This window comes from Chelonoidis abingdonii, chromosome 8, assembly GCF_003597395.2.
Source record: "Chelonoidis abingdonii isolate Lonesome George chromosome 8, CheloAbing_2.0, whole genome shotgun sequence".
NCBI classification, from domain to species: Eukaryota; Metazoa; Chordata; order Testudines; family Testudinidae; genus Chelonoidis; species Chelonoidis abingdonii.
The window spans coordinates 67,500,234-67,526,588 of NC_133776.1; the positions used below are offsets into that span (position 1 = coordinate 67,500,234).

The 26,355-nt window shown below is 43.7% G+C and overlaps 1 protein-coding gene and 1 long non-coding RNA gene across 5 annotated transcripts in view; one reads left to right on the forward strand and one right to left on the reverse strand.

Annotated features, from left to right (window-relative positions):
* Positions 1-1,058, reverse strand: part of LOC116819996 (uncharacterized) — a 33,085-nt gene extending 32,027 nt beyond the window's left edge. Inside the window, exon 1 of the long non-coding RNA XR_004372526.2 lies at positions 932-1,058. This is a non-coding gene — a long non-coding RNA (uncharacterized LOC116819996). The remainder of the gene's footprint in view (positions 1-931) is intronic.
* The window catches only part of PCDH19 (protocadherin 19), a 106,297-nt gene that overhangs the window by 37,051 nt on the left and 42,891 nt on the right, over positions 1-26,355 (forward strand). For 3 of the 4 annotated variants that reach the window (XM_032772152.2, XM_032772153.2, XM_032772155.2), the window contains exon 3: positions 23,956-24,014. The exons of the other annotated variant lie outside the window; for it this stretch is intronic. In XM_032772152.2, the coding sequence (XP_032628043.1) occupies positions 23,956-24,014 (59 nt within the window). The remainder of the gene's footprint in view (positions 1-23,955; positions 24,015-26,355) is intronic. 4 annotated transcript variants of the gene reach the window in all.

Genomic DNA, 26,355 nt, shown 5'->3' on the forward strand with positions numbered 1-26,355 from the left:
CCTCCTCTGTCCCCAAAATGTATCACTTCCAACCTAGAGCTCCAGAGAGCGAATGACAATGAGTTTTATTTAACCCTGGAGATAGGAACATTTAAAAAAAAATTGAATCTATTACGATAGATTTTATTCATAACAGAAGGAGACAGGGAAAGGACGGTTTTTAAAAGGTCTCCAAGTCATGCCCCATTAGTCTAAGATCTCTGATTAAATCAAGATTGTTTCAGGGCCAACAGCCTTGCAGTGCTTAGGGTATTGAAGGAAATGTCTGAGGCTGCACTCGTACATATTGCACATCAGAAAATCCTAGACATGGTGCTAGAAAAGACCTATTATTATGTTGTCTTGGCCTTTATCCCCAGGGACCAATTCACGATTTTTTCCTTAGAATGTATTCACACTTGTGTACATTTCACACACACCCCCCGCCATGCTTGTGGTGTTCGTGTGTGTGGAAACTGACCATGCAAGAGGTCCTATGCACTCCCTGAACACAGGGGGTAGACTCTGTTAGCTTCAGATAGACTGGTATGGAAGGGAGCTTTGATGTGGGCTGGAGGGGGAGCCACATGATCTAAACGTAGGTGGCTCTGGTGGCTGTGAACTCTCACACAGTGAGTGTGATTAAGGGGCAATGACTGCTGTTGCAGCCCATAGGCTAGGGCAGTGGCTGTGGAGGGGACTGTGCTGAAGCCCATCACTGCTGCCCCACGTTGGAGGGTGTGTATTTAATTCCCCTGATTCCCTGCACAGGACACCCATACAAAGCTCATTTACTCAAGCTTTATGTGAGCTTCCTGAATTTCATCCAGTTTCATTAGGCTTTTGTTAAAAAAATTACTAATTAATGTAGGATATTATCACCCCTTTGGAGACAGGGAACAGAAGATTCAGAGTTCTATAGCTCTGCCCTTTGTTACCAGCCTGAACTTACCTTTAGGATGTTTTAAGCAGACAGTCCACATCATCAACCCCAGAACTGCTGAAAGGAGCTGGAAGAAAGAAGGGAAGTCAAAAGATTTGATAGGCAGCAGCAGTGGCCTCAGTCGCACATTCAGAGAGAGATTCCTGAGGCTTTAATGTAGAAAGTAGTGTTTAAATGGGGTCTAGACTGGAGGAAGGGGAAGAGAGGCAGATAGGTTGGTAGGAGTGGCGGGGAGAGACAGAAGATGGGACAGAAAAAAGCAGGGAGCTGACATCTTTCAAATGCAATCTGAGAGTTTCTTAGCAGTCATGCTTAGAGGCTTCTCTGCCATAGCTGCTGGGCTGCAAGTGTCTCCACTCTTTCTTCCTAAACCTGCTCCCTGAAGGAAATTGCTTGGGTTGTGTTTGCCAGCTGCGTACTTCTGCTTTTTAGAGGCATGCCTCTGACTCCCCACGCACTGCTCCCACTCACCCAGCCCTAATTCGTTTCTTCTGTGAACGTGAGGCCCTGATCAGTTGTTGTTAAAGCTTGCCTAGCCCTCTGTATGGGTATTGGCCTTAACATCAGAACATCTCAGCTCTCTGGAACCAGCAGGGCCTACTTAGCGCTCTATCTGGTCAAGGTAGATAGCTTTGTGCCATTTACTCTGTGTAGGATCTTTCACATGGGGCCTTAAATACTGAGGTCCTATCTGCTCTGCATGGGCATTAAAGGTCCTAGGACACCTTTCTGTAAAAGAATGAGGTTGCCTTTGTGTCTTTGGGCATAATTTCTCCTCGCTCTGCTGCTTTGGGCCTGGTAGGTGCTGCCCTCCACCTTAGGGGCGACTGTTTCTCAGTTACGTATGCAAATAAAGCCAAGTCCAGTATCCCAGCCAAAGGCAAAAATGGACCCTGCAGAAACAGTATGACTCCACTGTGAATGGGCAGGCAGGGCTGGATTTGGTAACCACTATGTCCTAGTGTGCAGGGTGGGTAACAGCTGGTGGGTCCTTGACCAAGCAGATAACTATGGTTATTCCCACCTAGGGAAGTAGAGCGCACTGATGGCAGCAGGGGCTAACTCAGGGGTCAGAGCCATTTTTAAATTTTTGTCTTTTGACCAAAATATTTTGAGAGCCACGTCACATGCAAAACTACTTGTAGAGTTAGAATTTATCAACTAATAATAATTGAACATATTAAAGTTATTACTACTCACCAATACTTTTTATATGACTTCTGTTGTTTGAATTTGAGTATAAACGGAAGGGGGCTCCAGGCAGAGAATTGGGGTGCAGGAGAGGGTGTGGGTTCTGGAAGGGGGTTGGGGTGTGGGAAGGGATGCGAGTTGCAGGCTCTGGCCAGGAGGCGCTTACCACAGGTGGCTCTTGGTCAGCCGCGCAGCAGGATTCTGGCCCCATGCCACTCCCAGAAGCAGCTGGCTGCTGGCATGTCTCTGTGCGCCCCTGGTTTGGAGGAGGCAGCTCCACATGCTGCCCCCACCCCCAGCACTGTTCTCACACTGTGTGGGCGGTGCTTGCGGGAATGGGCAGTGCACAGAGAACCGCTGGCCCTCTCCCCCACAAGGGATGCACAGAGATGTGCTTCCAGCAGTGGCATGGGGCCAGAGCCATACTGCTCCATCGGCCAGGAGCTGCCTGTGGTAAGAGCCTCTGAGCTAGAATCTGCACCTTGCACTCCCTCAAAAAAACGACTGTCAGCAAGGGGGCAGCCAAAGAGCTGCATGCGGTTCCGGAGCCGAAGGTTGCTGAACGCTGGGCTAAGTGGTTCTGCTGCTGCTAGGTGGCTTGGGATCAGGGCCGGCTTTAGGAAGGGCAGGGCCCAATTCGAACATTCTCGGCGGGTCCCCGGCAGGGATGACTTAAAAAAAACAAACAACCCATGTAAAGAAAAGTCTTTCATTTCTTAGCAACCGGTGTCCCTATTAAAAGCTCTGATTTAAGGGATGTGTCGCAGTATGTATTTTTTTTGTACCAATAGGGTTACTATATGTCCATATTTTCCCAGGAAAATTTCCCAATTTTAAAAATTTCTCCCAGATGGCGATTTAAGAACCAAAAAGACTGACATGTCCTGGAAAATACGTATGTACGTTAGCCTTCCCTAAAGTTCTTCTTTAAAAAGATGGGCCTGAACTAGAAATGAGCTCCGTTTCACATGTGAGTCCCCACCACTCCCTGGGGGTGTGCTAGGGTGACCAGATGTCCCGGCTTTATAGGGACAGTCCCGATTTTTGGGTCTTTTTCTTATATAGGATCCTATTGCCCCACACCTCCTGTCCCAATTTTTCACACTTGCTGTCTGGTCACCCTAGGGTGTGCACATTGTAGGTCCCAGCTGCTCCCTGCCCCCTCATTGGAGCAGGTGTGCAGGGTTACTGCCCTGGGAACTGCAGGGCACCAGTGGATATGGGGCTGGCTGAAGGCAGGGCAGGGACTGACTAGAGGTAGGGTCTGGCTGCAGGCAGGGCAAGGAGTGTGGGGCTGGCTGGAACTGGCTGACTTTAGGCAGGGGTGTGTGGCAGGGGTTGGCTGGAGACAGGGCAGCGGCTGCAGGGCTGGTGCGGGCAGGGCAGGGGGTGCAGCAGGGGCTGGCTGTGGGCAGGGGGTGCGGGGCTGGCTGGAGATGGGGCTGTGGGGTGGGCTGGCTGGCTTCAGGTAGGACCGCAGGGGGGTGCGGCAGGGGTTGGCAGGGCTGGAGACAGAGGAGCATGGGACTGGCTGGCTTCAGGCAGGGGGTTGCAGCAGGGGTTGGCTGGAGACGGGCTGGCTGCGGGCAGGGGGTGCGGGGCTGGCTGGAGATAGGGCAGGGGGTGCAGGAAGGGCTGGCTGCAAGCAGGGCTGGCTGCAGGCAGGAGCTGGTGCAGGCAGGGCAGGGGGTGCAGGAGGGGCTGGCTGCGGGCAAGGGGTGCGGGTACAGGGGGTGCAGCCCACCCTGTATGGTGAGTGCCCCCTCCTCCTCCTCGTCTCCCCCCACCAGGGTAGCAGCAGCAGCAGCAGCCGCCGCCACCGTCCGGGGCTTGGGGGCTATTTAAAGGGCCTGGGGCTCCCCTGCTTCCACCGCCCCGGCCCTGTAAATAGCCACGGGAGCCCTGGGGAAGCGGCGGGGCTCCGGTGGCTATTTAAAGGACTGGAGTGGCAGAGACAGCTGGAACCCTGGCCCTTTAAATAGTCCCCGGAGCCCCCCGCTACACCAGGGCTCTGGGGGCTATTTAAAGAAGGGCCCGAGGCTCCCCTGCTTCTATCACCCCAGCCCTTTAAATAGTGGGGAACCCTGGGGAAGCGGCGGGGCTCCAGTGGCTATTTAAAGGGCCGGGCCGGTAGAAGCAACGGAAGCCCTGGACTTTTTAAATAGCCCCCAGAGCCCCGCAGCCCTACCCCAGGGCTCCAGCAGTGGCACTCTGGTGGCAATTTAAAGGGCCTGGGGCTCCAGCCCCTGCTGGGAGCCCCAGGCCCTTTAAATTGCCCCCTGGGGAAGCCAGGCCACCCCGTACAGCATACCGGCTCTTGCCAGTACACTGAACCGGCTCTTGGGCGCAGGACCTTCTTAGGGGCGGGGCCTGATTCAGGGGAGTTGGTTGAATCGGCCTAAAGCCGGCCCTGCTTGGGATGGAAGGTCTCCTCTTCCACTCCTCACAGACCTCTCCAGCCACAGCCCGGTCATTCTGGATGCATGTAGGAATCAAGGATTTGACCTGCTGTTTGTAAACACCTTTGGGGTGAAAGGCAGTGCAGGAATAAGCTACTTTACATAGCCCCCGTTTTTGTTTGATACAGGATGGGTATTAGCCTTGTTTTCCTGGTCAAATTCCAACTTGTGCATCCTTGTGCTGTCCTCTGAAAGAAAATGCCCCCTCCAGGTTCAATGTTCTTTGCTTCCCATTTGTTTTATAGTGCTGGTGCAAAATGACTGTCCCAGTTTACAGCCTGAGTGTCTGCACTGAAAATGGTTGGTGCAGCAATCCTTGTGTATAACCGCCTGTAAAGAGCTTTTGGATTATAGGTGCCATTATGAATGTAAGGTGGCTTTCGTATTACATTTGTGCACTTCATAATGACACTGCAGATTTCTGATATGCCATCAAATTCAAACTGGTGATATTATTTAGCCACTTCCAGGCTAATTATGGCTTCATTGTTGCTGCTTTCAGGACTGAATCTCGGTTTCTAATTCAATCCCCCTTTTTAAAATCAAGTCACAACAACTCCTTCCTCCTGCTTTCCATCCATTTTCAGTTTTAAAATGAGAGAAACATCTATTTATTTGGAGAGGGGACAGGAATTCAGAATGGATTAGTAAGTATGTCTGTGCCTTAATATAATCTGTTTTGATACTTTTTCTCATTATGGTGCACAGAGTGATGCTAAGGGATAAACTCTCCTTTGCTACTCCCAGTGATTTTGCTGCAATGCTTTTATTTTATCAGGAGAAAATGGAGGCCAGAGTCAGTCAGTTCCTTAAATGTCTAATAATTTCAAACAGAACTAAATGCCCTTTATTTAAGCTGCAGTAATAATTAGAGGGTTGCCAGTGTTAAGCAACCATGTAGTCTGGCTCTGAGGAATGTTCATTGTGCCTCATTAAATTTGGAATTAGTACTTAAAAGGTCAGAAATAAATATTCTGTTTATATTTCTGAGACAGGAAATCTAAATGGATGCGATGTTTGCACATCCTCATCTCTGCTCATTGCTGCTGAACTGAGGCTCCCCTCCATTTGGTTAGCAGCAATAAGAATGTCTGGGGTTGGGGGAGGAGGGAGAACATGGTTTCATTGATCAAGAGCAGGAAAATGACCTGCAGTATTACATCTAATTATAAAACATCAATAGCAGAAGCTAAATGCACTTACTGTTTCAGACACACTAAATTGCTAGTTTTCAGTTTGCAATCTCATGTATTATAGGCTTGAGCAATAAACTTGGGATGTAGGGAAAACTGCTTCAAAGGGAGATACCAGAGGTCAGATCCTTTTAACCTTTATTGAACTCCTTCAGGTGACTGGGGCCTAAATGCTATTTATAGTTGAATTGCCTCACATTTTTCTATAGTCTTGTTTCCGGCTGTTGACTTAATGAGTGCACAGCACTGTCCTTCCTCTGTCTGAAAAGATTTGGGAAGTTTGTGGTTATGTAGATCCATTCACCTCTAGGTTCAAATCCAGCTGAGTTTGGCACTGATGGAGCGTTCTCCCCATCTGATTATTGTTGCAGTGTCCTATGTGAAATGGGTTGGTAGTCTCCATCCGGTTCCTGGCTTGTAGGACTGTGCATCACAAAATCCACCCTGACTGGCACTAATTGGCTCTGTTGCTGGCAGTCTCAGCAGAAAGGCCAAGGACTGAATGGGCTACTCAGTCTGAACTCCCCCCTCATCCTTCTGGTCAGGGTTGAGGCACACTGGAGAAGTTTGCATTGCTGCTGCCTGTTGTGTGAATAATTAGAGGTCGTCATTGTCCAGAGCTGTCAATCTTGCAACTTTTCCCATTATTAATTTCGCACAAAAAATGAACAAAAGGTTAGGGAAGTTTGATGATAACCTGAGTCAGTGTCCAGCAGCTCAAAAGGCTTATTCTGTACTCCTGACTCTGCAGCACTTCTGAGCCAAAGCACAAATCATTTATCTATCAGAGAGGGTTATTGGGCTCTTGAATAGTGATGTGGACTTTGTTCCTGCAGTCTTTCCAACAGCACGTACCTACGATTCCCCTACTCTAACACCTTCTCTAAAACCTACACTAGGGTCACTATCAATGCTTCTGATGGCACTTCAGGCTGCAAAACAACCCCCTTCACCACCCCATTGTACACTTGGCTAGTTACATAATGTTGTCCATTCCTTCCTGGCCTCTTTGGTGATCCATATACAGCCTGGAGTGTGAGATTTGATTCCCCTTATTTTAGCATGTAAAGCTACCAGTCATGTTGCTGGTCTTAAAATTATGCATGCCTGTCTTCACCTGACTGCGATACATACATATCAGAGATGCTAATGGAGAAATCAAATTTGATATGAGGCTGGTATGTTTGTGTATGAATGAGAGGCATCAGAGTTTTCTTCTACTTAGATTAGAATGTTCCATCTCATCCAGTTTTTGCTTGAGTTTGAAAAGTCAATCTGATATTGCACATAAAAATAGTAGCAATCTCACCTGTTTATAAGGAAATTAATTTGTAACTGTGTCCCATCAAGTAACTGGATCAGAAATGTGGTTTGGAGTAAAGACCTCTTCTCTTAAAATGCATTAAGATCTTTTCCCTAAATACCCTAGGACCAGACTCTGAACCTATTATTCACATAGATGAGCAGTAACTCACACTAATAGTTCCACTGCAGTTAATGAGTCAGTGAGATTACTCATGTATCTGGTCATTGGTGTTAATGGTCCTACCCTTAATTTTAAATTAACAAGGTGTTTTCTTTGTGAACTTCAGGATTTCTGTGCCATCCAATGAGAATTGTTGTCTGTGCATTAACTTCTGGTTAACTTCTACAGTAACTTCTGGTTCCTAAACACTATGTACGAGGTGTGTGAGAATATCCTCTACAAAGCTGGTGCTTGGATTGCTGCAAGAAATTGTGTGACATTCAGGCACATACCCTTATTTCTTCAAAGCAGAACTGCAGAAGGTTCATAGTATAGCTCTTATTCATAATGCACGACTCACGAAATCAAAGATTAATTCAAAGACAAATGCTCTCTGTGAGTTCAGGACATGCCCAGTGACCCAAAACTCTTGGGAGTCTAACCACGTAACGTCCCTGGAGAAATTGCAGGGCTGCTGGCGAACCGGCTCACAAAGGGGCACGTTTTCAAAGAGATGTGCTAAGTTTTAGCTCTGTGACTCTGTTGATCCTTAGAGAACTGAAAATAAGTCATCTTTAGTGCCCTTGAGTGAAGAACTGAAGATGAATCAGTTTGTCTCCAGCCCCCTCCTTCATATTCCCATTCTTTAGGAGCCTAGTTTTTCTCACTCTCCTCTCCTGCCATGCAACGAAACAAGGGTCTTCCTGATTCCCTAGCCCTTCCCTCTTTCTCCCCCTCCGTTTATTAGCACAGCGTTTCCCAGCAGGGGCTGGGCCATGAAGTACTAACTGGCATGGGGGAAGGAGCAGAATAAGTGAGACAGCTAGGCCATTAACAACACATGGTAAGATCAAAGGAGATGTGATTGGTTTCATTTTCCTGAAAGAGGACTTAGATTACAAGGGTATGTCTACCCAGCACCTAGACCCCCCGCAGCTGGGCCATAGCAGCTGACTTGGGCTTGGGCTGCAGGGCTGTTTCATTGCTGTGTAAACTTCTGGGGTTGAGCTGGAGTCTGCTCTCTGGGGTCCTCCCACTTTTCGGGGTCCTAGACCCCAGGCTCCGGAATGAGCCCAGAAAACTCAGGGCTGACCAGAGGATTCAGGGTGCCTGGGACAAAGTGGGGGAGCTGCGGCACTTGTATTCATCCGACAATGGTCCGGGTCTTTGGTGGCATTTCAGCGGCGGGGGGCCCTTCGGTTGCTCCGCGTCTTCAGCAGCACTGAAGGGCCCCCCGCCGCTGAAAATGCTGGCCAAAGACCCGGACTGCTGCTGGGCCAGGGCTCACGGGGCCCCTGCGGGGCCCGGGGCCTGGGGCAAATTGCCCTACTTACACCCTCCCCCCAGGTGGTCCTGAGAAGACTATGCAATAATGAAACAGACATGCAGCCTGAGCCTGAATCGGCTGGCACAGCCAGCCATGGCTGTCTAGATGCTGTGTAGACATACCAGCAGAATATACTAGAATGCTCCCTCTCTCATGGTGAGCTAAAGCCTAACATTACCTACACCTCCATGGTGCTGCCAGCCAGCTCCCTTCTCTCCTCCACTGCTAAGTCCATGCCAGCATTTCATCATGCGCAGCTTGTCCTGCGGATATTATTCACATCCCCATGCCCTTTTGTGGTCACACGGGGTGCTCAGGCCCAGACAGGAAGAGGTTTTCCAGCAAAGGGAAGTAGATAGGAACAAATCTGTTTCTTCCCAAGAGTCCCAACTCATCTCCCTCTTCTTAGGCACAGCACACCTTCAGGTGTATATTTGAACTCCTAGAAAATAGCAAATTCAGTAGGTGTTAAAATACTGAGGAAATAGTCCAGGGCTTGCCCTAGGGTTGTCACTGGGAGTAACTGCTAAAATCTGACATGAGCCTTTGAAAATCTGCTCCACATTTGTGAGCCAGGTAGCAATGCTGGAGAATATATCCCTTCCTTGGGTTTCATAGATTGTTGCCTTTTACCTAAGGTATGTTTAGAATTGGGTAAAGGGCACATCACTGAGTTAGCCTGGGCTGGACTGTTTGTCGTTTAAAAAAGTCTCTCTCCTTTTTTGTTTGAAGAAAAGAAACACACAGAGGGGAAAAAAACAAGCTCAAATATTAATTTTTCCCCTAACATTTTTAAAAGTGAATTTAATGCTTTTGAAAGATGCCAACTCTCCAGGCTGCTAGTTCGGCATCTCTGGTTAGCCATAAAGCAGTACAACACGGATTGGGACAATGCATGGCTCCTCAGCCTGCCTTTCTCAGATCCTCAGTCCAAAGCTGCAGGGACAATGGAGAATGGGGAGGGAGTTCAGGCCTCATGGCCCTTTCCTTCCTCGGCTTCTCTGCTGATGCTGCCAAGTTAGATGCCAATTGTCATTCTGTATTTGTGCTGTGGAGGCTGCCCACTGAAAATTGGTCTCAGGCCACTGACTTATTTCCCATGGGACATCAAACAGTCCATTGGATGGTAATGTTTTTTAGGTATTGCTGGCCTAGGCATGATTTGGCTTACACCGGTAGTTCTCAAACTTTTGTACTGGTGACCCCTTTCACAGAGCAAGCCTCTGAGTGTGACCCCCCCCTTATAAATTAAAAACACTTTTTAGTATTTTTAACCCCATTATAAATGCTGGATGCAAGGCAGGGTTTGGGGTGGAGGCTGACAGCTCATGACCCCCATGTAATAACCTCTTGACCCCCTCAGTTTGAGAATCCCTGACCTACACCATGTTCTGTAATTAACCATGTTTTACTAATATGACAACAGATGCTTTATTTAACTTGCATGTATGTCCTATTACACGTAATGTAGCTCAGATCATAACAGTTGGCGTGCATATCTAATAGTGAGTGGTTGATGTATTTCAGAATCTGCAGGTTTTGGATGGATTGTCCCATGGAGAACAAAGCTGAGAATTAAGTGGGACTGAGAGAAGTGGTATTCCATGCCTTGCTTTTTCCACCAGAGAGGCCATGTGCATTTTTAGGAATGGGTTGACATTTTTGTGATCCCTGAATACACCTGCAGCACTGATGTAAAGTCAGAACACCTGCTCTTGTGATGACTACATTAATCTTAATCCTTGTTGTGCTGGTTGGGATTGAGGAACTATTGTATTGGGAGTGCGGATTTTATTAAAACCAAACCAAGAGATTCAGACACCAGCTCTGAATAAAGGTCTAAGTCATTTTTTAATTATGAAGAGTGACACACAAGTTTTATTAATGAGGCAGGTAAAAAAGGCTGAGGGATAACTCTCAAAAAGTGGTACTAAAATGTCTATTGTCCTGTAGCTCATTTAGTGAAGGATTTCTGCATGTGTTAGCAGGAGGTTGCAGCAGGTTTACAATTATTTGTAGAAGGACAGAAATGTTTTCATCTTGCTGTGAAAGGGCCATAAGAAAAAGAACAAAAAGGGCTGATATGTTTTATATTCGTATTCCAAGTCTGAGGTTTTTATAGGGATGGGTACATGTCAATAGGGTCGGGGTAGATAGGAACCCAGCTCTGAACAGCCCTGGACTTTGCAAGGGGTTTGAAGTCTAACATTATGCAAAGAGTCCCTATCTCTACAATGAGCCAAACCAGAGATCTTTGGACCCACAAATTTTAGGGGTGTTCAGAATCCAGATCCAAATATAGTGATTTGACTCCATCTCCAGTTTAGGGGTTCAGTTTTGATAAATGCCCAGAATATCTAAATTTGATCAAGTTCTCCAAACTTCTTGGGTCTGGAAAACTGGACTTGAATTCTTTGGCCTTCTCAGGAGATTGCTGTTTCCAGTCACCTTTCTTTTGCAGCACTGCTGCTCCATCTCATGGTATTTTAGCACTCCAGTCCCAAGGGATGGCAGAGACAGTGGAAAGAATAAAAAATATTGGGGGAAATGTCAGTTGAACTTTTCTGATCCTCAGGCCAGTTTGTTATGATTTTAGGTGAATGTTGAGGTAGGAGGAGGTTATCTTGTTTCATACTCTCCATTTTGCCCATCCCTAAACCCTTATAGGGTCAAATCCTGGACACTTGCACAAAGCCAGGGGATAATGGCCTGTCAGATGCTTTGAGTGACAAAATCCTTCTCTAGAGGGTGAATAGCACAGCTATGTGCAATCTGTGGGCTATAGTGACATTGACTCCTTCCCTCCATCAGGAGTTATGGCTGGTTGATCTAGTTGCGGACACACTGTCCGTGCTTCCAAGTTGGTTCTCCAGACACTCTTTCTTCTCCAGAGTGTAGTCCCCCTGCAGTCGTGCATTAATATGTCCCAACCATGGATCCACATGGAAGGACTATGTGCCCATATGGAACCTATTTCAGGGGTCGGAACACAGATAAGACAAGATGGGCAGGAGGAAATGACACACAAAGGGCTGGAGGAAGGAAGAGTATTGAGAGTCAGGGCTTCATTCTCTTGCCCATACCTCTATGCAAGGGGAGTGCAAAGTAGGTGTGCATACTGCTACCAGATCAGAAAACTGGTGTTCTATACCCACTTTGCATTTACTTAGCGCTGGTGTAAATAACTACAGAGGGAGAAGTGGAGAGAGAGAACGTAGGGAGGTTGCATGGAAGTTAGTCTCTAGTCTGCGGTGCCACAAGGCCTCCTCGTTCTTTTTGCTGATACAGACTAACACGGCTACCACTCTGAAACGTGGAAGTTTTGGAAGATGATTTCTTGTTTTTAATTGTTTCCTTGAAGTAGTAAATTTTGAGATCAGACTTTGGGTCTGATCCAAAGCCCTTTGAAGTTCATAGGAGTCTTTCATTGACTTCAGTGGGGTTTGGATCAGACCCTTAAGAAGACAAGGGTGGAGGGGTCAGGAAGGGATTGACAAGTACTTTTTAGATTAGTACTGTATCTTGTGGCTAACAGGTCATTTGGTAATAGCAAAGCCAGCTCCCCCCACCCCGTCCAACTTGGGGGCGGGGGGCGGGGGGGAGTTTCATTGATATTTATGACAGGTTTTAGAGTAGCAGCCGTGTTAGTCTGTATCAGCAAAAAGAATCTATTTCCCCATGTTAAAGTATTCTCACACCTTCGTGTCAACTGTCTGAAATGGGCCATCTTGATTATCACTTCTGAAGTTTTTCTTCCCTGCTGATAACAGCTTCTCTTAATTAATTAGTCTCTTACATTTGGTATGGGTACTTCCACCTTTTCATGTTCCCTGTATGTATAAATATCTTCTTATTGTATGTTCTGTTCTATGCATCCGATGAAATGGGCTGTAGCCCACGTAAAGCTTATGTTCAAATAAATTTGTTAGTCTCTAAGGTGCAGCAAGTACTCCTGTTCTTTTCATTGATATTTATGCAATTTTTAATTTAATAGGAAAGACTTTTCATTCAGAACAATAAGAGTGAGTTAAAAAAATGTTTCAAATTTTCTTGCTGGTTACCTGATTTGGAGGTTTCTTTTTCTTTGGTTGAGGCAGCAGCCCTAAAAATACATATTTTTAAACTGTTTATCTATTTAGGAAATATTAACAGGTTTACAAATCCTTGCCATATAAATATCAGGAACAAAGCAGTAATAATTACAACAATGAGCTTTTGTTTAAAGAACGCAATCATCAGATCTCTCTATTTAACAAGATGTTACCATATTACAGAGTGAGCATCAGGACAACACCTGTGATGTGTCATTTCTAGTGATTTTAGTAAATTGAGTGAAATCTTGGATTGCACATATTGAACAGACCAGGCATGTCTATCAAATGTTGAATATTCAAAAAAAGTTGGGCAGGTGTGCTGTTTTTGTTCTTTCTGTTTTTTTGCAGATGAATGTACTTTGAATAAAAGGTAGCCAAATAACAAAGTACCTGTTTGCCCCTTGTCTGTTTTGCAAGGCATATACACCTCTATCCCGATATAACGCGACCCGATATAACACAAATTAGGATATAATGCGGTAAAGCAGTGTTCCGGGGGGGGGGGAGGGGAACAGGGCTGCACACTCCAGCAGATCAAAGCAAGTTTGATATAACACGGTTTCACTATAACGAGGTAAGATTTTTTTGGCTCCCGAGAACAGCATTATATCGAGGTAGAGGTGTAATTGATATTACTTTTTTCCATACTTTATTCAACCATTCCCTCTACAGTTGGATAAAACTACTTTTTAAAATTAAACATTGGTAAGCTGCATGCAGTGCTGGAGCTTTTTTGTTGATGGAATTGACGTTAAAATACCTGTATGTGAAAATCTAATCCCAATTATATAGGACAGTATAATTTTTGGCGTCCCCTGTAAGAAAAGTACGATCTGTAATCTTCCAGTGCTTTAGTTTGGAAACCAGAAGATTAATGCTGGGAGAAGAGATTCCGTGCTTCCGGATAACCTGAATATATGGTGTATTCTCAGGATACTGGTTACGGGCCCGATCGTGAGACATGCTGAGCATCCTTCACGTTTGTTGAAATCAATGAGAATTCTCAGAACCACTTTGGAGAGTGAACCCTACCAAGTGTAATCATTTACAAAGAGAGGGTTGAACTGGAATTAAGTCAATTATTTAATCAAAATTCATTTGGAATTGTAACCCAGTGCTTCTCTTGGGGAAAAAAACCTCATTTCTTTTTTAGTTTTCTATTTTGATCCCATAGCCTGCACTGAGATAACCTTGACAGATAATCTGGCAGCTAAGGAGCAGTCTCATAAACTGCCAGGCTGCCTCATAAACTATGTTGTATGTGCCACTTTAGATCCTGCTGCCAGCCCTTGCTGAAGGCTGCAAGCCACCAATGGATGGAATCAAGTTTTGTTTCTCCAGGGCAGCCTCATCGCTCCTTGCCGTATCTGAAGTCTGGAAGTAGTTTGCATTAATAGTACTGATTTCTATAGCATGCTAGAGTTCAAACCTGGGAACAGATAGTGTGTGAAGCCCAAATCCCAACAGAAACCGAATCTATTAGACATAGGGTTGTGGTGAAAGTGGAGAGCAGTGTGTTTCTGAATGTATGTGTCAGAGGAACTAGCCAGCCAAATTTGAATTATAGGGCTCTTTCTCCAGAGAAAAGTGTTTGGTTTGTTTTGTTTTGTTTTTTGACAAAAGGCCACATTCTGGTCGCATTGAAGTCCGTTGCAAAACTCCCAGTGACATCGATAAGACCAGAATTTAACCCTAAATGATCTCCTGGCTAGAACCAGAGAGAATTGGTTGGGGCAATGATTGCTTCGCATCCTATTCTGTTGATTGATGTAGGATGGCCTTACCAGATCCGAATGAATGATCCTTGCTCTGTGCTTCAGGGGAAGGGGAACTCATCACCCAAGGTCTGTGGACAATATCATGATAAGGAGACGTTCCATTTAATATGTGGTACATCTTCTATGGGAGGACACTATTCGGCTTCAGCATAGACTTGATTATTTAATAGGTCTTTTTTCCGTCTCTTATTATTAGGGGCATACTTAATTCACAATTTTGCAGATTTCATAAAAATTGTGAATTGTGGGATTGTTCACGAAATTAACCTTCAAAATAAAAAATATGTATTATTGATAAAACATGCTGCAAAACTTCTGTGATTACTACAGTGCAAAAACAGTTAACTATAATGTGATATTCCAAACATCAAAGTGGATAGTAAGAGTGTATGTCAAGTTGCATGATGTAGACTAAAGTGAGCACGGCAGTCATTATAGTAGATTGTTGATTGAGTGTGTGTCAACATTTATGATAAGTGAGCAGGACAGTCATCAGGTTGAGTGAAAGGATCGTTCTTGCATATAAAGATGGCTGACAATAAATAAAGGCAAAAAAATATCAGCTTTGGATCATGTGAAACAGTACCGGTAAGAACCTTACATGCAGATGGTAGTAAATTGTTTTGTACATCTTGCAATGTGACTCTGGATTTGTTCAGAAAAAAACACGATCAATCACCATTTAGAGCCTAAATCGCATGTTAAATGAAAAGCATGTGAAGAGGCTGCAGGTCAGGACAAAAAACAGGTGACAGTGTCCACGATGTTTAAAACAACAATTGAAAGTAGTTTAGCAAAAAGAGACGCTATCGTGGAGCTAGTGGAGGCCTTTCCTGCTGTCAACATACCTTTAGAAAAAATGGATAATCTAATACTAAAAGGAGTACTTTAGAAAGCATGTACCAAATGCTGGCAGTTTCCCGTGTGCAAACAAACTTCACATTATCTAACAGAAGTAATTGCGAAGCATATTCAGTCTACAAAATCTGCACTGGCGAAATACAATTCCATTTCAGTTGTAGCTAACAAAGCAACAGATGCACAGGATAAGTACATACTCCATATTTTTATTTGTACCTTGCAGCTGGAAAGGTGATTGTATGTCTGTTTTCCTAACAGAGCCTGTTCAGATCAAGTTGATAAAATTTTTTCAACTGTATCGCAAGCTGTCGCAAAGGCTGTTGTAAACTATAGGTTAGATTTCAACAAGGTCTCAGCATTTCCCTCTAATAGCGTGATATACGCGTGCAAAGCTGTCTGTGTTGTACTACAAGGAATGATGCCCAATGCAATTCACATTACCTGTAATGCACACATTCTTTCAATGGCCAGTGATATCTGGCGCACACGTTTCCCTGATGAGGATGTGTTGATTGTTTCTTTTAAAAAAATATTCAAGTATTGTCCAAGTTGTAAACTGTGATTCAAGGAGTCTGTGGCCAGTCAAAGTGGTAGCCAAGCAGTGTCGCTTCCACTTGAACCAGTGATTACAAGGTGGAATTTGTGGTTTAATGCAGCTTCTTACCATGCAAAGATTATTAAATACTACCAGCAATTTGTGTGTGAGGAGCTTGAAATCACACCAGGCATTCAGTCTTTGCTTAAAGTCTCTGATCTGTTAAAACAGTGCAACATTGAAGACCAAGTGAAGTTAGTTGGTGGCTGAGAATACAATCCAGTTCATGCAGCTTCTAACATGGTTTGAAAGTTGGCAGATTTTGATTCACAAAGCATACAAGAAATTGGTAGATCTGATCAGCTGGACCGAATATATGGCATCTCAAGAACCTTCAGACTGCCAAACTGAAAATAGTCACAGACAAGAAGTGTTCCAGTCAATACCAGAAAAGTTAAACCATATTACAAGTACGATCAGTCATTGCAACCTCCGTTTAAACAACCAGCTGCCTAGTTTTTGAGTGTTGTTTGCATTTTTGACCCAAATCAGGTGCCTTTTCTGTATTTTGACCCTGAGCTAATTCAAGCAATTCCTGGATGGGAGAAAGATCATGACAACAAACATGCTGCTCACCTGACCTTTTGTCAATGAATGCCAGATGCCAGTAAAAGTAACTGAGTTTTGGGGCTCTATTTCTAATTGGTTTCCAAAGCTCTACAGGTTGGCAAAACACTGCCTTACAATTCCTACCAATTCTGTGGATGCAGAATGTGCAGTTTCAATGTATGGACAGAAGATGTCAACTGCAACTGCTGGTGGATGCTGCATGCTATCTTTAACAAATAAAATGGACTGTTTTATTTAGGTAAGCATAAATGTGTATTTCTAAGCTTTATGTACAACTTTTGAGTATTATACTTTATTATTTATTATTTTATTATTAATTAATTTAGCAGGCTCCCTTATCCAGGGCGACTTACAAAGGTAACCGTAGTACTGTACAATACTTGTTACACACATACTATATGAACACATCTGCAAAATTTGCTATTTATGTTGTGACCAACCCATAAAAAATGTGTGATTTTTCTCTGATTTAAGTAGACCCCCACTCATTACCATAATCCTGTCTAATTGCATTTATGTTCGGCGATAAAATCAGTATCCAGGTGTATCTGTTCTGTAACATATTGATATGTGACATGGATTCTGCTACCTATTTGGATGGAAGTCAAAGCGCAAAGTGGCATTTTCATATGGGGCGTACGGTAGCAGCTGTTAACCAGGGATGCTGTATAGGCTGGGTGAACTTCAGAATTTGGTGAACCAGTAGTTTTTGGAGGACATAACTGAGCTGCTCAAGCATTTTGCTAACTCAGCCTATTTCCACTTTGGTGCATGCTACCCTCTTGAATGTTCCTGAGAGCACCAAAAGGGGTTGCTGCTATCAGGCCTTGTCTGCACTGAATTTCTCAAATTATCTCCCTTTCACCAGAGCAGCTCCACTGCTTCCAGCAATGGTGCTCACACTAGTACTGACCAGCTGCCAGCAATTTTACTAGTGTTGTCTAGAACTTGGGAGCCAGTAAGTACTGTTTTGTAGCAATGGTCTCCTCAACGTGATGTCCAAATGTGATGGCACCAGAGGGGATGTTGTACTGGCAAATAACACAAGGGATTTGGGAGATGTTGGTGGGTAGCTGGACAGGATAGGCATTTGGGAGCCAAAATGGTCTGGATGTGTCTAGCAGTGTCAGTAAAAATACACATTGGCATTCAATACAATATAGCCATCTCCTTTCTACCCTAGGAGAACAAATATGGTGCTATGCAAACAGTGCCGCTGACCCTGCAGCCACAGGCGGCCACTAGCTCATACAGGCTTAACCCCACTAGTGATAAGCTGACATGTTAGTATTGTATTTACTGCTCATGCCATGATCCTGCCTGAGTGGGATATTTTTTTGGCAGAGCTTTGTGGGGATCATGACATATCCCTGTTTATCGTGGTGCTGGCTGGGGTACGTCACAGTTTCTCCTCTGCTCTTGTTTAGCAGGAAACCTCCATCTGTTATTCCCTTAGCTTCTTACACAAACACACAGTTGCTTTGGACATGTTCCATATTCCACCCACCCTTTCCCTTCTTCCCTTTCGTAATGGGACTGAACCACAAACACAGCTGGCACATTAAAGGAATTTAGGCAGGTGGGTGCTGACTATTGGGCATTGCAGCTGGGTTGAGGAGGTGGGGAAGAGGCCGGCTGAGTAGCTCCAGATTTGCTTGAGCCAGCCCTGCATCTGACAGCATAAGATGATTTAATGCACTCCCATCAGAACAGTGATTGCTTTAAAGCTGCTTCTGATTCCTCCTGTCCTCCATCGCTCAGCTCCTGTCATAGCTTGTTTACAAACTACACCATTCTTTATAACAAATACATTCCTGATTTCCCCCGCCCTCCAAGCCCTCAATAAGTTTGCAGAAGACAGTACAACAGAGATCTCTGTGGACAGTCAGAGCACTCCTCCAGAGGTGGAAGCATCAGGATTGATGGATAAACACTGTGTCAGAAATCTTATGCAATGTAAATCTTCTCTGTGTGTTTTAAAAATACGTGTGTGTTTCCTACAGAGACACTAAGCACTTTAACAATCAAAATCATATTGCAAGAACAAGGATGCAAGAACTGCAGAGACTGGTAGTTTGTGCAGTAAATCTCCTGTGTGACTCCACAGTAGTAATTACTATGTGAAAGTAATAACTGAGCTGTGCTGAGCGGTAGGCTAACTCCCCCAGCTTTCAGAGGATAGCATGTTTCTCACGGGGAGGCTCCTGTTTGTTAAATTAGATATTGTGTTGTATTTCAGAAAAGGTCACATTTAACCAATACTGCTTCTGCTTTATTATCTGGGTACAACAGTGTAACCTCCACTGTCACATGGTTTGGTTTCCTATCCAGCCCTACTTCAGCTGCCTGATTCTGTGCATCCTGTTGGCAGCAGGCTCTGCGTTCCTTTATTTATTGCAACATTAAAGATGCATACATTTATTTTTACTGTGTTCATAATTGCCATAAGAGCAGGAAATTGTATTCCAAAGTAGCACTTACAAAGAGGATGGAGGGGAAGGGTTGATGCTACAGCTGAACATCCCAAATTTTGAGGAAATTTGGACCTGGGTGGTTTCTTTGACTCAAGCTGTTTTTGTCTTTTATTCCAGACTATTTTATTATTATTATTATTATTTATTATTATTTATTATTATGTGTATTATAATAGTGCCTAGAGGCTTTAACCAGGATCAAGGAGAATAGGAAAGGGTGAGGCCCATGTATCTCCTGGAGGGAGATGCAAATTGAGAGCAAAATGTGGCTCTTTCAGGGGTGCTGTCTGCCTGCTAGTGTCCACCCATGTCTCCCTAAGCCGACTGTGTCACAGAGCTGTCTTGGTAATGTCTAGTGCTATCTGTATCATTGATGTGCTGCCATGTGTGCAGTGAGTACTGCAGCAAGGGAGTGCTGAGCAATGTCAGAGCCTGGCCATATGGCACCATAGGAATATGGGGGGTGGGAGGAGGGGAGGTAAAGGGAAAGTCCATGCTACTGGGTCCCAGGTGCTCCTGAAAGGTGGTGGTGTTTTGTTCTGTTTTAGTGGAGTTAGGAAGGATAAAGAGGGGGAAAGAGATACCTGACTGGAGCAAAGAGACTCAAGACTGTTCAATGTACCCATCGCCCACGTCTGAATAATGACTCCAGGATGTGCTAATACCTGATTATTAACAGAATCATAGAGTTACAAAGCAGGAATAACTATCGGGCCCAGCTGCCCATCCCCTGTCCTGGCTTGTCCACACTGATCCCTATGGTATATTCTGTAGTGCTTTGCCTGCCTGTGTTTTGAACGACTCAAGCGATGCACCTTCCATCACTTTCCTTGGGAGACTATTCCAGAGCCTAATCGACTGTGACACTGAACCTTTCTTTCTTTCTAAATGAGTTCTGGGTATTCAGTACCTGTTCCTATGCAAACAAGGGACAGTGGGATTTTTAATACATGTTTAAACTATATTGTTTTACGTGCAGGCTTTGTTTGGGGGAGGGGTTTGCTTGCAAACAGCATAATTACAAGCACTGATTTTTGTCCCCCTCTCTTGTCCCATCCCAATTTTAAGCATACCTGTTGTTGTTTGCTTTTGTAATAGTAATAAAACTCATACTAGTCCTCATACTAGTGTTTAACAAAAAGATTTAAAATAGGGCTGTCAAGTGATTAAAAAAATTAATCGTGATTAATCGCGGGATTAAAAAAATCGTGATTAATCATGTGATTAATCGCACTGTTAAACAACAGTAGAATAACATTTATTTAAACATTTTTGGATGTTTTCTACATTTTCAAATATATTGATTTCAATTACAACACAGAATAAAAAGTGTACCATGCTCACTTTATATTTATTTTTGATTACAAGTATTTGCACTGTAAAAAAACAAAAGAAATAGTATTTTTCAGTTTACCTAATACAAGTACGGTAATGCAATCTCTTTATCATGAAAGTTGAACTTACAAATATAGAATTATGTACAAAAAAAACCTGCAGTCAGAAATTAAACAATGTAATATTTTAGAGCCTGCAAGTCCACTCAGTCCTACTTCTTGTTCAACCAATCACTCAGATAAACAAGTTTGTTTACATCTGTAGGAGCTAATCTACCCTCTTCTTGTTTACAATGTCACCTGAAAGTTAGAACAGGCATTCACATGGCACTGTTGTAGCTGGCATTGCAAGTTACTTACGTGCCAGATGCACTAAAAATTCACATGTACCTTCATGCTTCAACCACCATGCCAGAAGACTTGCATCCATGCTGATGACAGGTTCTGCTCAATAACAATCCAAAGCAGAGTGGACCAACACATGTTCATTTTCATTATCTCAGTCAGATGCCACCAGGAGAAGGCTGATTTTGTTTGTTTGTTTGTTTGGTGGTTTGGGTTCTGTAGTTTCCGCATTGGAGTGTTGCTCTTTTAAGGCTTCTGAAAATAAGCTCCACACCTTGTGCCTCTCGGATTTTGGAAGGCACTTCAGATTCTTAAACCTTGGGTTGAGTGCTGTAGTTATCTTTCGAAATCTCACATTGGTACCTTCTTTGCGTTTTGTAAAATCTGCAGTGAAAGTGTTCTTAAAATGAAGAACGTGCTGGGTCATCATTCAAGATTGCTATAACAGGAAATATATGGCAAAATGTGAGTAAAACAGAAAAGGAGGACATACAATTCTGCCCCAAGGAGTTCAGACACAAATTTAATTAATACTTATTTTTTTAATGAGCGTTATCAGCATAGAACCATGTTCTCTGGAGTGGTGGCTGAAGCATGAAGGAGCATACAAATGTTTAGCATACCTGGCACGTAAATACCTTGCAATGCTGGCCATAGGTGCTGACTTCATGGGTGCTCTGGGGCTGGAGCACCCACGGGGAAAAATTAGTGGATGCTCTGCACCCACCAGCAGCTCCCCACCCCACCCTCCGCTGTAGCTCACCTCTGCTTCCATCACCTCCTCTGAGCACGCCTTCTCCGCTTCTCCTCCCAGTGCTTGGGAAGGTGCGGGGGGAGTGGAAATATGGTGCGCTCAGGGAAAGAGGCAGGGTGGGGGTGGGGATTTGGGGAAGGAGTCCAATGGGGTAGAGAGGGGGCAGAGTTGGGGTGGGGACTTTGGGGAAGGAGTTGGAAGGGGGTGGGGCAGGGGTGAGGCCAGGGCCGGGGGGTGCGAACACTCACTGGCGTCAGGAGAAATTGGCACCTATGATGCTGGCTACAACAGTGCCATGCGAACACCTGTTCTCACTTCCAGGTGACATTGTAAACAAGAAGAGGGCAGCATTATCTCCTGCAAATGTAAACAAACCTGTTTATCTGAGTGATTGGCTGAACAAGAAGTAGGATTGAGTGGACTTGTAGGCTCTTATAATTTTATATTGTTTTATTTTTGAATGCAGTCATGTAACAAAAAAAATCTACATTTGTAAGTTGCACTTTCTCAACAAAGAGCTTGCACTACAGAACTTGTACTGTAGTAGGTGAATTGAAAAATATTATTCCTTTTGTTTATTTTTAAAGTGCAAATATTTGTAAGCAAAAATAATATACACTTTGATTTCAGTTACAACACAGAATATAATTTATATAAAAATGTAGAAAAACATCCAAAATATTTAATAAATTTCAATTGGTACTCTGTTATTTAACTGCAATTAAAATAGCAATTAATCGTGATTTATTTTCTTTAGTTAATCACGTGAGTTAACTGCGATTAGTTGACAGCCCTCATTTAAAATAAAGCACCCACTTTAAATTCTCCAGCAGGGGGATTACCTTGCTGGTATTTACATAGCTATGCAATAAATATTTCAACATGTTAATTATACACTAATAAGAAAAATACCTTTTGAACTTTCTGCCAAATTACCACACGCAGAACTGGATCCATCAGGGAATTAAAAGCAATTAGTTTTGTAACGGAGTGTGGTCACATTGTTTCTTCTCTGTAAATTGTTCTGTGGTCACCAGTCTGCCTTTTTCTGTCAAGTGTTTATATAAAGACTGGCAGGGTTTGGAGACTTCAGCTGCCTAAAAAAAAAAATAAATAATGTAGGACATTTAAGGTATTCATTTTGCATCAGATATATTTCTTGCTCTCTAAGGGACAAATTCAACCTTCGCACACATTAATACAGCTCTCATTGAAGTCAATAGGAATTTTGCCAGGGTAAGGCCAGAGGGCTCTATCATGCAGCTGTACTACATGTGGAACTCCCACTCTGTTTACCTCATGCATTCCTAGTAATAGTTATGATGCTGTATAAACTCCTAACAGCTCCCTCTCTGAGGTGGGTCAGTATCATTATCCCCATTTTACAGATGAGGCATGGGAAAGGGAAGGTCAACGTTTACAAAAATGTGCGTTCATTTTGTGTGCTTCTGTTTTGGGGGGCTCAGATTGATTCTCTGAAGGCAGAGGTGCTGAACCATTTGCAGTTCCAATTGACTTCACCTGGAGTTGGGGTACTCAGCATCTCTGAAAATCAGACATCCTACGCTGGGCCAGTCAGAAAGTGAGGTGTCCCAAATTAGAGGCCACTTTCATAAACTAAGACTAAGCTAGATAAGCTTATGGAAGGGATGGTATGATGGGATAGCCTAATTTTGGCAATTAATTTTGGCAATTGATTTTTGATTATCAGCAGGTAGCTATGCCCAGTGGTCTGTGATGGGTTGTTAGATGGGGTGGGATCTGAGTTACTACAGAGAATTCTTTCCTGGCTGGTGAGTCTTGCCCACATGCTCAGGGTTTAGCTGATGGCCATATTTGGGGTCGGGAAGGAATTTTCCTCTGGGGCAGATTGGCAGGGGCCCTGAAGGTTTTTGGCCTTCCTCTGCAGCGTGGGTCATGGGTCACTTGCTGGTGGATTCTCTGCAGCTTGAGGTCTTCAAACCACAATTTGAAGACTTCAATAACTCTGACATAGGTTAGGGGTTTGTTATAGAAGTGGATGGGTAGGATTCTGTGGCCTGCTTTGTGTAGGAGGTCAGACTAGATGATCATAATGGTCCTTTCTGACCTTAAAAGTCTATGAGTAAAGTTGGGCCTTACCAGCTTGTTCAAGGCCACATAGCAAGTCAGTGTTAGAGCCAGAACTAGAACCTAGCTCTCCCAATTCCGTAGCCTGTTCCTAGGTCACTAGACTACACTGTCTCTCTAGTTTTGAATATACCCATCGCAGGAGCATCTGGGTGCCATTAAAGAAATTGGAAATGCCTCATGCAGGCTCATACTTTGAGTAAGGACTGGGTCCAAAGTAAGTTGCCCATGTAGATCTGAAGGCAGACATTGTCCCAAATAAAATATCCTATTCTACACTCCCCATATGGGTCAATTGCCCGGTGGGCATTGTAGGAGTTTTACCTGAGTAAGGATAAGCAGGCCTGGACCCAGAGTGTGTCTTTAGGTGCAGGATTTACCAGTTAATTGCCTTTGTCCTTAATACAATGAACCTTGCAGACCTGAGGTTCCTGTTAGGTGAATCATAGTTATAACTATCTCCCTTGTCTTTTCCTCCTTTCAGACTGAAAACTACTCTTTTGATTCCAACTATGTGAACAGCAGAGCCCATTTAATAAAGAGGTATGTGGGTTTGCTTGAAAATGCTTCGGTTTGTATAGCCAAATCCAGATTGTTTAGCATTCTTTTCTGCCTTATTATATTCTCTTGATGTTTTGTATGCAAAATGCTTCTGGAATAATCATTTGATTTTTTTTAAAACAGTATTTGCTTCCTATTAAATCCCATTGCTTGTGGTTTTTAATAAAGGGAAATCTTTTTTGTTATGTTTGCCTCCTCACTGGGAACTAGCAATGACTTAGGCAAAATGCTGTTACCCTGACAACTTTAAAATTCTTAGACTTTTTTCCATTTGAAAGCACAGGAATAAAATGATAGATCTGGATGGTGAAAGCTCCCTGACATGTAAGGAGGGAAAAGAAACTTATTTGGGGCCAGGTAATTGGGTTTTAATATTTGTTCACTGTTTTAGTTTGAATATTAAAGCAAAATATAATTTTGATGGGATTTTTTTCCATTAGTACTAAATGATCAGCCCATTTTCATTCCAGCAGTTACTCCTTGGGTTAATTTGGCCCACTGGGTAAAATTCTCTCAATTATATCTTAGGTCTTCATATATAGGAGAAGAAATGAGCCCAGTAGTTAGCTAACATTTCTGTTACACTACCTTAACCCCATTGACTTCAACTGGGTTGTATCTTAACTAACCGAGAGATGAATTTAGTTTGTGGGGGGAGTCTAAAAACTTTCAGTTTCCCCATTCCACTTCCCAGTCAGTAGAAGACCCTGACACAGCAAAATGGTTTCTAATCAGGAAGCCACAATTCAGTGCAGGAGATCTGTATCCCCTGTAAGTCATGGAGCTCTGCTCTGGGAGGGTTTACTGCACTCCAGTTTGTAGGGTGGGACTAGACAGGCCAGGTGAGGTGGAGGAACAGAACTACTCATCCATCACCTCTCTCCCCCATTCAGGATTCCCTCCCATCCCCGACTCCGGGTCTGGGAGGCAACTCCTGGACCAAATACTGCACAGTTTTATCTGTGAAGTTTTATTCACGAAGACAGTGAAGTAGCAAAGGTCTAACAGAGCACAGCTGGGTCCTGAACTGTTTAAATCTTCCAATAGTAGAGAAAATCCAGTTACTTTACTGGCTAAAATCCCATGTATTTACATCTTAAAAATATAATGAGGAGAATTACAAGTGCATTATCTGACCAACTTAAGTTCTGCCAGTGAAGGGCAGGTGTATTTGTTTGCATGGATCATGATGTTTAACAATGATGATGTGACTGCTGGAGAGAAATGGGCTGCCTGCAACATATCACTCCTCACAATATAGTCAGGATTCATTCTTCTTAAAAATAAATCTATTAATCTTTTCTTTTTCACACCTAACATAAAAGCAAGCAGCATTCCTGACTCCCACAGCAAGGTTTACTCCAAGCCTGTATTGTTATGGGATTCCTGCAACTGCTGATACTCAGAAACCTGCCTTTGCTTTAGAAAAGTGGCAGTGGTGGAAACATGTTTTGTGATATTATGGCCTGTCTCACTGCAGGAAAGACAAATGCATTATCATGCAGATTGCTTGCACATTCTGAATGGCAACTCTATGTGCAGTATTCTCCCCCCCCCTTTACTTGTCTTGCACTTTTAAGTCTAATGAATGTCATAAATGTGAGGCAGACATTTGAGAATGGAAATGTCATCCATTAAATGCTGGAATAATTTTAATTCAGCAAAATCTTTTGTTTTTGTGGAAATGTTGTAGTTGCTCTACCTTTGCTCTGTGAAACACACACACACACACACACACACACACACACACACACTCTCTCTCTCTCTCTCTCTCTCTCTCTCTCTCTCTCTCTCTCTCTCTCTCTCTCTCTATTCTGGATTGAAAGGGCTTTCTTAATTTAAAATTCTCTGATGTTCCCAGTCAGTGGCTTCAACATGGACATCTTTATTTAAAAAGGTAGTGTTTGAAGGTTTATCAATTTAGATGTATTTTCACAGTTCCCCCCCTCTGTGGTTCTGCAGAGCACAAAATAGTAGGTGGTCCACTCGGTTTCCGTGGAGACACAAAGGGGCTTTGCAAACTAATGAAAATATCTGTTTCTTCAGTGCTTTGAAGCACAGGCCGCTCCCAAGACTAAATGATTTTAGTCAAATCCAGCTAGCTGGAAAGTTTGGGCCAGATCCTCTGTTGGTAGAAAGTGCTCCAGTGAAATCAATGCTTATTTACACCTGCTGAGGATATGACCCGTTTGTCCTATTTTGGTAAAAGCAATGTTGAAAGACGTTGTGAAAGAGAGCTCCTGGGTAGTTAGCCCTGACGCTGAGATTTGAATTCCCTGCCTAGATTGTAAGTTATTTGGGGCAGAGACTTTCACTTATTCTG